A 12251-nucleotide genomic window follows, 5' to 3' on the forward strand; every position below is an offset into this window, starting at 1 on the left:
AGTGGGAATCTTTGTTTTATTCATCCAATTGAGTGGTCATGGTTTATTTATAGAGATTATAAAAGTGATATAATATACAATACATGAGTTTCGATTGCTTTAAACTGAGATCCTAAGATAAAAAGTAGCTGCGTGCTTTAACTAATATAAGCTATATTGCTCAATGGCTAGAGAAGTAGGCAGAAGTTACATACTGTACTTCAAAAGTAATTTAATTTAAAATGAATTAGAACCAGCAAGAAAACAGTGTCATAGATGATGTAGTAATATCATAAACATTGCTAAAGCAGCAGCTTAATAAGTCACTGACATGTGAAAGACAACCCACAGTATGGGCTGCTCAAAATTACTTGTAATACATGCTAAAAAAGTTTACAGTAGACTCCCTCTAATCTGGACACCTTTTAACCGGACATCGGTTTAACCGGACTACACTTGGCGGAAATGGCATCTCTTTAACCGGACAATTTTTATCAGTACATCGGTTTAACCGGATTAGACCGGCAGGAAGTGGGCGGTACTGAAACGACTGTTCTCGAGGGAAAGATTTGAGACCAATGATCACGTGTCTAAAAACAATGCTCTCCTAAATTTAAGTCAAATATTTGGGTTACATAAAAAGTTTTTGGGGATGTCGGTTTAACCGGAAAACCTGTTATCCAGACTGGCCTCGGTCCTGTGGAGTCCGAATAAAAGGGAGTCTACTGTACTCTCTAGTCTATACAAACCCTACTGTAATATATAACCATGTGAGTCCATTACTTATTTTAATCCCATAAACACAGGACAAGAACATGTTTTTTTATTGCACTTATACAAGATAGATAAGACCCTCTCATATGTTCTCATCAGTAGCTGAGCTTACAATCAATCCTAAATACCTTGCTGCTGCTTCTGTCCCTCTATTTCTTGAAATTCATAGGGAACAATGTGGGGATTAGTTTTTGAGTGAGCATGATAATCTCACTATGGTGACCACCGTAATGAGTATGTGACTCGTGATCCATTGATCAATCTAATCATCACTTGATCCGTGTGCATCAGGGTCAACTCCAGAGTTCACACTGTTTTGACAGCAACTAAACATCTCTATGCATGTTTAGGGGGAGCAGACCGTCGTATAGGACATTCAACAGGCCAAGGATCGACCCCTGTGTCGCACTGGCAGTAACCTATTTCTATTTTGAATTTTCTCCCCTCATGAGTCTCAAACAACAGATGATAGTCCTTCTGGTAGTCCTGCACAACGACTAAGAGGTAGTCTTGTACACTGAAGTTCTGCTGCAAGACCTCTAACATATCCACTCAGCAAGCAGAATTGAAGATATTTTTAGTGTCAGCGTCACCAGCGGCCAAATTGACTTGGTATGATGGCTCGTTTTAGCTTACTAGATATCACTGACCACTTCTGTAACTGTAGAAAAATTGAATGTCCCTTTTGAAAGCCGTGCTGCTGGAGAGAAAGATCCTTCGATGGTTGCTCTCAGCCTGGATTTCAGCAGCTGATTAGGGGTCTCAATCCCGAGATTCCGGTCAGTTTTGAATAAGAAATCCTGGGATCAGTGTCTTTTCATCGGGAAACGGAGAGCTGGCGACCCCTGGCCCTAATCAGCAGTAGAACCCTTTTACGCTTCATTAAGCTTCAGTTCGCACACTAACTATAGCATTCCCCCCAAGAATACCGATCTCCCCAAAAATACCTGACCCGTGGGTAAGAGAGGAGGATGACGTTGGTGCCCCGATGGGGGAGGGGTGCAAAGGGCAATGGCTTTGGGTTGGGGGGGGGGGAATGCTTCCGTTACTGAGAGGGCGACTGATGGGATAGTGACCTTCCTAGAATAGAATTCTTATTGTTGAGATATTAAGTTAAACAAAATGTATTGCAGCCAATTCTTTGAATCACTAGAGTAATAGCATACAGACGATTCAGGAAATGATCTAGCTATTTCCGTCTTAATCTTAAGCGTGATTAATATATGGACGGCTCAGGAAATTACCAAATAGTTTCTAATGGTAGTTACCTAGCCTTTATATTTTCTGTTCCCTTAGTGCACTGTTTTGTTTTACAATAAAAACCAAAATCATAGCTATGTTTTTTTGTGAATCAGATTATTATTCTTGTATATTTATTATTAAATAACTTCTTGATCAGCATTGTACGTGTTATTAAATTTACGGAAAGTAAATAAAAGAAACGTCTTATAACACTTAAAACATATATTTACGCTTATACTACTGTTACTCACAAGACGGTAAATATACAAAAAAGATGGTAAGTGGTGATCGATTTCGATTGGACACTCCAATCATCATCAGACCTAATAGGCGAATGACAAGAATCTTGAATGGCGTAAGTAGGGACGCCATTCAAGATATATGTTTTAAGTGTTATAAGACGTTTCTTTTATTTATTATTGTAAATTTTATTTTTTTGTATTCTGTTTTATATCTATTTAGTCAATCATATGCAAAAGAAAAATAAATAGTCATATATGCCTAGTTGAGTTCACAATAAAAGTATCTTTAATTTGGGCGTATTTAAATAATGATGATTAAATTAGAAATAAATAGACAATAGACAATAGACAATAGACAAATAATCTTTATTTACACATTCATTAAGAATAGTAGTAGCGTCAATTTACAATTTTTTCTAAATGTTTGGTTGAGGTGTTGTTTAGTCAAAGACCTGTTGACGGTATTCTTCTAAGGAATAGAAAGGTCGATTAATGAGCCATTGATGCAAAGCTGGTTTGAGGTCATCTTCTGACTTGCTTCTTAGATCTGGAGGTAGCCTGTTGTAGATTTTCATTCCTGCGTATGAAGGTTTCTTTTCAAACTGTGTCGTGCGATGTTGTGGAAGGTTGTACTGCATGGTGTTTCTCAGGTTGTGTTGGTGCATTTCGCCACGCCTTGTAGGGTTATTTCTTACTGCAAATAACACAACTTCCTGGATGTAGAGTGCTACAAGGGTAAGTACTTTGAGTGACCTGAATGCTTCCCTGCAGCTGTCGAGTCTGTGGAGTCCTGCAGTTATTCTGACTGCCTTTTTTTGTTTTCTGAGAACTCTTTGCATGTTAGTGGCAGAGGTTCCACCCCATGCTACAAGTCCATATCTCATATGCGACTCGAAAAGTGCAAAGTATGCTACTTTTGTTGTCATGTCATCTGTTGCATTTTTTATATGTTTAAGAGCATAGATGGTTGAACTTAATTTTTTACATATATTGTCCACATGAGGGGTCCAGGTTAAATTCTTGTCGAGTGTGATGCCCAAAAACTTAGCTTCATCTTCCACTTCTACATCTGGGAGTCGTGGCACTTCTTGAGATTTACGGCCAAAAGCTATTTGAGTTGTTTTAGACGTGTTTACTGCGAGATCATTGTTATAGCAGTATTGGTAGGCCATACTGAGTGACACATAGGATTTTACTTCTAGATTTTCAGCTAGTGGTTCATTAAACACTAAGGTTGTGTCATCAGCATACATAAGAGTAAGGCAGGCGTCTCCTATTTGTTGCGGCAAATCGTTGGTAAAAAGAATAAACAGTACCGGACCCATAACTGAACCTTGGGGAACTCCTCGATTTATTGGTTGAAAATTTGATCTTGTTTTTCTTATTAGGCTGTTATCTCTGTGCCTTAGTTCTACAAACTGACTCCTGAAATGATGTAACTAGTGTTGCATTTATAACATTCGGTTGTGAATTTTCTTGTGCTTTGCATTGAAACAAAAATTAGTTATATATGGGTGGTCTCTGGAAGATCACGCTGGTTTGGATGAATAATAGTTTAATGATGCCTATTAATTTGTTTCTATTGTTTCAGTATAAGTTGTTAATTCGATCAGTTTGTTTGGCGAATTTCCTATTCAAAGGTATAGGCTATTAGCTATTACCGTAGGTCTCGTGGTAAGACCTGGACCCGGGACCGATTTACTTGTTCATTTTGAAGGGTCATAGAGGCCAAAAACATCATCCGTCCACATTCTTAGATATTTTAAGTCTGTCAGCACGATAGTAATGTTATTAATGTTGTTAAACTAATGTTACTAGGGAATAAATGTGATATTTTTAAGGAGACATTTTAGTTTACAATCAGGCAAATGGAAATTCGCTTAGTCTGCAGGTTTGCTGTGGCGGGGGTATTTTTAGATAGAAAAAGTAAATAGGTTGGGTCCAAGGTATGTCTCACGCCATTTTACATACGGTAATATAGCTTCTTTCTTCTTTCTTTTTAGGGAAATTCGCTAAAAGAATTACGAAATTTTATGTTGAATAATAAGGTCTGTTGTAACAATGCGTTTATAGAAACTACATATTTACTATATATCACATATATTATATGTGTATACTATGGAGGTATAGGATATGACAATTTCACATTGGTCACACTGGTTTTTCTGTATTCGGCAGCATTGGAAAAGGAACACTGGCATTGGATAGAAACTGGAATTGAAATAGTAGTTTAGTTTGGGAATTGGGTATCATCATATATATTGTTGTGGACAAAAATCCTCACTTTTGTCAAGCGATATGTGTTGAGAATATTTAGTTTCAACCTTTTACGAAGTATGCTGACTTGTTAAGTGTATATTATAATTTAGGTAAGATTTATTTATTTGGATATCACGCTTAAATTATATTAGTATCATATTTTGAATACTCATATTTGACAGATGCAGCAACTAGTAGGGGTCTACTAGGTCTTCCAATTAGTGTAAGGTACACCTACACGAAGTTTTAAATTACGGTTAAGGTTAAAATAACAAACTTACGGTACAAATGTGTTCGGATTTCTTGAAACAACCATCCATTAAATAGTTCAGTCTATCAATTGTAGTCTATACTAAACTTTAATAGCGAGATTGGTAGGTTTAATACCCTACATAGGCCCTACTGTACCTTGTCCAAATAATGTACAGTGGGCCTAGGCTTGGATGTGTTTTTTTAAAACAACCGGTTTCCCTCTAATTTTTAGCATACAAAATAAACAGTCCCACAGCATCAACATTACTTTTAACAGTAGGCCTAACTTACATTACTTTTTCAGGAAAGATAAGCGTAAAAGTAAGCGTAACAACTAGGCTAGTTTAAAACTGGAAACTTCTGTTTAGAGCGTACTCAAACTGACCAGAGGCAGGCAGTTTAGTTTGCATATGCAACATCTTATGGCCCTCCGCCCTGTCCTCTAACTGTAAGAGTCCCTCAAGAAGTTCCGTTTTTGGCCCTCTCCTTTTTCTCTTTGCCATCAATGACTTGCCCTTGAGTTTAACTGAGTTATCGGTTGATTCGATAGTACTGTATTATGTTCGATAATATGATGGAGTAGGATTTCAACATTTCGCCCAAGAAACTAGATAGTTACATTTAACACTTTAGGCCTATAGATACCGTATCTTAAACAATTTATTACTGTAGCCTAGGCCTGTCTATAGAATTGCAACTGAATTGGAATCCTCATGTAACTTACAACAGTTAGGTCTATTCATAAGATTCAGTAAGTTTGCTTTTAGGAAATTTCCCGGGTCCGCGGAATTGGCTAACTCCGGAACCCGCTAACCCGCTCTAGAGCCGGGTTAGCGAATTCCGTCCTCGTACGGAAGTCGCTAACTCGGTCCCTCGGCGGAACTCGCTAACTTCCAATCAGAAGCCTCGCGGACCGTCCAATGGGAGCCAGGCACGAATATTTTTGGCCAGTGTTGCCGAAAGTGTAGGACCTATATCGTATCGGTACCATAATGTCGTATCCTACGATTAATTAGGAGTAAGAGCAACGTAGTCGATAAAATAAATATACAGGGTGTTTTTAAAAGAATGCCGTGATTTTAAATAGTAATTGCTTGGATACTATTCAAGGTAACTAAACGTTTTATACGTCAAATTGAAGCTAAAGTAACTAAGTTTTGTTTTCCGTACGTAGCAAGGGAGGAAACTTTGACCTTGGCATGCGTAAAACAGGTGCGGGGTGATAGGCCGCTATTGTGACTCATACGACTGACGCCAGTCGCCAGTACGACGTTTACGGCGCAACAGAAGGCACAGATTGTAATTTGTAATTCGCAGAGTTTGTATCTATTGCTAAATTAAGCTAAATTTAAATCTATTTGATGATAAAGAAACTTGAAGCTGGTTTAATGAGTTTCGTGGCACCGAAGTGTTTTGAAAAGTCATTCACCTGGCCAGCTAAAAACAAACGATGACATAGTCAAAGAAATCCGACAATTCTGCATCAGATGCCCGAAAAAGTCGATTGCCCGACGAAGTCTTTAGTTTAAGAAACCTAAGTTGGTCACTTTATGATGTTATATATGTATTAAAGATAGAGTTTTTGTGTAGAAAAAGATTCAGTTAAGACATCAGATAAACCCCCCGATCGCCCTAAGCATAAGGACTTTGCCAGTTTTACGCTCATATAAAATCTGAAAATAAAAATCTGAATTTTATAAAATCATTCCGAAATGTATGAAAGAATGTGAAAAAAACTTTATTCTTTTCCCTTCAATTTGACGCTTAAATTGTTTAATTATCTTGAATAGTCCCCGAGCAACGACCTTTTGAAATCCCGGCATTCTTTTAAAAACACCCTGTATTTAGAAGTATGTTTAACATTATTCTTATGATTATTAGGATGGAAAATGCATTATAGTCTTACCATAGACTAACCAACACAAGTAAACTTTACATCCCATTGTAAACTTTGAAGCTCGTTTTTCGTGTCTAGTTCATGTCCGGTGACACTGATCGCTAGTGTCGACAAAATTGTGTTTCTATTATTTTAGTTAACTTCATGATTTGTTCTTTACTGTTTGGTTATATAACTAGGGGACGTGTTATTAGTTGTGATTAGAACGTTTTATTTGGTTAAACGAGGTTTTAAATTACTGAAAACAAGAAACAATTGTAAACAAAACACGACCTCTAAAGACAGTGCTCCGGACAGAACTAACAATACAACTGTCTTCAGATGATCCATAAGGATGAGAAATGTAGCCTACTAATATAAGGTAGTATGTTTTATATGTGGGTTTCTTACTTAAATAGTAGCTTATTGGTATGCAAAAAGATAAAAATGCACATTTAATTTGGATCTGTTACATGTTATGAAATATCTATTTTCGTAGTCCGCCATTTGTTTCTTTTATTCGAATAAATACCATTTTGTGAACTTCTGCAAATAAAATTATTGAGTTTGTATTTTATATACTGGGCTTGTAACCTTAAATCATAAATCATACTAAAATTTACACGTTAAACGTCATTACAGAATTGCATTGTAGTGGTAATGTATTTTTAAATAGAGCTATTGAATTAAAATACAGTAGAACCTCTTTAATCCGAACCCCCGTAATCCGAACGCCCTCTAATCCGAACCCCTCATTGCCGTACTTTATACACAGTACAGCAGTTCTTTATTGTATACTGTATTTAATGTACAGTACTGTTTATTCACCATGTTTACTACTTTATTAAATAAACAAATAAACACTGTATTTTACTTTATAAAACATTTTTTCACATACCCCAAAATAATTTTGATCAATTTTAGCCATGTTTTAGCTATTGTTATGTAAAAACAACAATGTTCTGTAATCCAAACTATTCAATAGTCCGAACTACCCCTGGTCCCAAGTAGTTCGGATTAAAGAGGTTCTACTGTAAATATTTATCAATACATTATAAAGTGGTAGGCCTAATGTATTCATGGATTACATTAAAAGTTAGTCTATGCATAAATACAACTTGTAAATTTCTTTTATCGTAGGCTATTAGTGTAGAACCCGGGTCATCCTCTTAATTTTGTTGAATTAATATTAGTTTTACGTCATTCAGTAGGCCTACTTTTTAAAAGTCTTGAGTTTTTCTCCAGGCTGGTTCTAAATGGACCCAGGCGTTTTTGTTTGTTACAATTCTTATGAATGGTGGCCATAGCTAAAATTACTTGATCTTATCCAAAAACAAAGCTATTGTCTATTGTGTAGCTCAGTACTGGGGAACGGTGAACCGAGCAATGGCTTGGTGTTGAAAATGACTGTCTCTAGATGATTATTTATATATTAATTTAATTCATCAGATGTTTTATTTGTTCACATTTTGCAATTAGTGTTTTCCTTTTGATTGATTGTTAAAGAGTTGGTCTGGAATAGTTATGTCTGATTAAAATTTAAGTTCTTTTTGTACCGGTACTATGTTTTCTTGAGATTATTAAAAAGTATACCCCTTTTAGAAGAATCAGTATCGCGTTTTAACAGCTTGGTATAGTTTATATCGATTGTGAAAGCAATAAACACAACACTCAAATCAGGAAAATCGTTTATTAAGAATCGTGAATTAAAATAACCCTGTCACGTTTTATTATATGAATATTATATCTTCTCCTATTTTTTACTAGTGGTGCTTAGGTGTACAATCTAAAAACGGTTTTAAAACATGTAACATTATTGCTAAAAAATTCAACACATTTTAGAATTAGGCAACTATTTACTAGTAGGCCTACAATGCTTTGGTTCAAACTATTAGGCCTAGATAAAAACTTAGTCTATGTCATCATATTTGTACACGTAAGTTGGACGGTTCAACGACGAACATTTAATTTAAAATCTATGAATTAGTTATGAAAGTTATGATGGTTGATGACTGTATTAATTAATGGTTTTGGTTTATTACGACATTACAATTTAATCTGTTTTCCGTGTTTAAGAACTTGCGTGTATTTTAGCTTAATTTCGTAGAGGTTTAATTATTTAGTACCAATTAAACTAAATTTTGAATATTTTTCATATTCTATTTTTTTTTTATACTTCCAGAGTTAGTGAATTCCGCCGCGAGACAAAATCGAGTTAGCGGGTTCCGGAGTTAGCCAATTCCTGACTGAGACGGTTAGACGGTTTTTAGTTGATATAGGAGTAGGACTCATGGTTTAAGACCTAGACCCGGGACCAATAACCTTTTTTATTTTTATGTCACCCAGAAACCAAAAACGCCATCTGGTCGATCTCATACTAATGTGTGAGTGTGCGTAGCACAGTAACTCGAGCCAATTTTGACAAATTTGAAACAATAGTGTAAACCTACATTTAAGTTATTCCACCGAGTTTTCAAATCAGCATGATCCTACAATGAAAACAGACTTAAATGCATGTTTTAATGGGGTAAAATTGGTTTTTTCTCAAATCGACCCTCAAAATGTATATTTTGCAATTTCTTTCTAAAGTCGGGACCATGAAAGTTTGCAGTTGAGGCAGGAACCTATGTACCACGTGACTTCGAAGGAGCCAATGAGGACAGTGTGGTGTTGCCAAAACTAATAATACCAGCTGATTTGAAAATATTGATTAGTATTTTAATTAGTGTTGTCAACGGGCGATATGGCGACGTCGCACTAGCCTTGTCTTGTGATTGGCTGCCGCCAACTGCAAACTTTCTTGGCCCCGACTGTAAGCAATTTTGTAGAGCCTTAACAAATAATTTAGTTTATTGAATCGTTGAATGCTTAACAGTTATGGAGGATAAAAAAAATACCAACTGAAAATTTAAAATTCCCATCTTATTCTTATGGAGGATGACACTGCTAAGCCTTACTTATTTGTTTATTTATATAGGCTTACATTTTGTTAAAATTTTGCATGCTTATGTTAAGTATGTATTACAAACTTATCTCGATGGATATCATGAAGTCACACTAAAATACATAGGCCTACTTATTTTATTCTAGCTTATCAAATTATTTACATCATATTGGGTAAAAGCCCAAAAGAAATTTTTAAACCTCTACAGTATTCATTAATTAAGTATTCCCTAAATCTGTTCTTTCTTTTTTGCTGCAACCTACTTCTTATTTATCTTCTACTCACAGATTTGTTTATAATCAAACAATAAACAAATAAACAGATCAACAGAAAACCATTCAAAAACTAGCACAAGTACGTTTGTCTCCATGCGTGGACTGACAGTTTCAACTGTTGATGACTGCTCTGAACGCTCCCATTTAAAACAAAGTTTAAGCTCGCCACCTATGGCCTCGTGTGAAAGGGCCCTTATAGGCGATATATGTCTGTACAGTCCACCCTTGAACTGTATCAGCTCACTCCTTGCTGGATATGTTCCACACTCAGTGGCCCATGTGGACGAGCAAATGCAAGGTAAAACAGGCTGCCGACCTCTGAAAAAAGCCAAGGCTTGTATATCCTTAGAGGGTAGTAGCTTTGACTATTACAACTAGACGTTCCATCCCCATGTAAAATTTGTCACCAGATTTTAAATAAAAATTGTCTTAGTTGATGTGAGCCACCGACAGATTGTGCTGCTCTAAATAACTAATTTTTTCAAATATATAAACTTTTATTAATGAGTCAAACTCATAGAATTCACTTATCGAGAGCTATAGCAACGGTTATGACCCATCAACTTAGTCAGCAACAGAAAATAATGTAGAAAATAGAATTTCAAACACTAGCACATTCTGTGACTGCCTCTCACAACTACATTTCTTTTTTTGTAAAAAAAATGGCTATAGCTGTTCCATATAGATGGGATGTCTACTTCAGTATCCAATAGTCAATGGAAGTAGCCTATAGATTAGCAGACTCAAAAGTGTCATTATATGATTATAAATCAGATGTTAAGTACAATATTGTTTAGAATATGTTTCAATTTATAAATTGAGATGGACTAATATTTAGGCCGGGTACAGTTGAAGATGAACTTAGGTTGAGATAACCCATACGTAGTGAAACTGAGGTCAGGTCCAGCCTCATACTGGGCTTTCTGTATTTTTTCCAACAGGATTGTTGAGCCATATTATGTTGGCTGTATTTATTGAGTTTTGTTAGCATGTAGACTGTTTTACGTTGAGTGGTTGGCAAACAATTTACTCTGGCTGATTTTGTTAACAATCAACTAAGTTTATAGCTGTTTGGCTTCAGTTTGCAACAGTTATGCCTTAGGGACCACACATTTGGCATGATATCAAAGCACTTGTCATAATAAGCAGGTGTTGTAAGCAGGTCCTAAGTTAAGGCAATTTCAATGTTTGAGATACTAACTTGCTGCTGAACGATCCCAAGTGATATCCTACGATGATGCAGTAATAAATCTTTTAGGCCTATCATTAAGTTCAAAGCCATCAAGTTCATTTAAATTGTATATGCTGATAATTAGTGCGCTGATATTTTATAGGTACCGGTACCTGTGTAATAATTTAATTTAAATTTTCTTTCGATTGGCATTTCTAACAATTCAATTTGAGTTATTAAACCTATCAAACTCTTTTTATCATTTAATTTTGTTCTGGCTGACTGGGTAAGAGAACAATCGAAAGAATAGGCAACTGGTTTGGAACTGGTAAGTTCAATATAGGCCTAGTACAATATTGTAATTATCGGTATACTCTAACATTAAGGTATTGTATTTTCCTAAGATAGAAGTGAGTTTTACTTTAGCCTACCTAAACATTTCTTGTGTTTCAACAGAGCATCTGGTCTTCATGGTGACATATTCTACGATAGGCCTAAGGTTACATGCAAGATAGTATTTTTTACGTAGGCCTAGCCTCACTGCTGATTTTTTAAATTCATGTTTCAGGAGATGTTAACAATTTCCAAACTAAATTGAAGTAACATCATAATAATCATGGCTAATGCTGAGCAGAAAAGAAGAGATGAGTTGATGGCCGAACTCTGTTTGAAAATGAATAGTTTCTTAGAAGAACCAGGCAGGCCGACATTCTCCTACAAAAACGATCAGGGGCCATTGATGATTAAGTTTCTTGCTGACAACCCTGGGGTTATTCTTGGAAACCAAGACATAGCTGTCTTCATCGAAAGTCTGGCTAAGCTGTGGGTCAGCTTTCCAAACCCCAAGGTAAGTTTATTTGATCTTTTACCTATACTACAAATGTTTTTAAATGAAAATCATAGGATTTAATTTCCGTCTGAACAGAACTAGTTTCCCTATATTTGATTTTTTGTTTCTTTAGAACACGCATTATTTTTATTCAACAATTTGTGTAGGCTAATGTGTCTTATTAGACCTTTAGGCTTGGCAATAACCCACTAGGGCAATGTAAAATAGACGTAATGAACTAAACCCGTCTAAAGGTGTTTACATCCTATTCATTGTAGTAGTAATTTTATTGCACAAAACAATCTTAGTCTGTTTTTCTACTTGTTATGTATCTAGATGGGTATGAATTTTTAGTTTGGGACGGGATAGGATTTTTATTTCCTTCCCAATTTATGGGAAGGGTCCAGA

The 12251-nt window shown here is 35.8% G+C and overlaps 1 protein-coding gene across 10 annotated transcripts in view; it reads left to right on the plus strand.

Moving 5' to 3' along the window:
- The first annotated feature begins 4493 nt into the window (after positions 1 to 4493).
- The window catches only part of LOC128997791 (CLIP-associating protein 1-B), a 140843-nt gene continuing 133085 nt past the window's right edge, over positions 4494 to 12251 (plus strand). For all 10 annotated transcript variants that reach the window (XM_054423489.1, XM_054423491.1, XM_054423490.1 and 7 more), the window contains exons 1-2: positions 4494 to 4606; positions 11583 to 11861. In XM_054423489.1, coding sequence (XP_054279464.1) covers positions 11631 to 11861 — 231 coding nt within the window. In that variant the 5' untranslated portion in view covers positions 4494 to 4606; positions 11583 to 11630. The remainder of the gene's footprint in view (positions 4607 to 11582; positions 11862 to 12251) is intronic.

The sequence above is a fragment of the Macrosteles quadrilineatus genome, unplaced genomic scaffold (genome assembly GCF_028750875.1).
Source record: "Macrosteles quadrilineatus isolate MER2022 unplaced genomic scaffold, UCM_ALF_1.0 Scaffold_7__1_contigs__length_78375512, whole genome shotgun sequence".
Lineage (NCBI taxonomy): Eukaryota > Metazoa > Arthropoda > Insecta > Hemiptera > Cicadellidae > Macrosteles > Macrosteles quadrilineatus.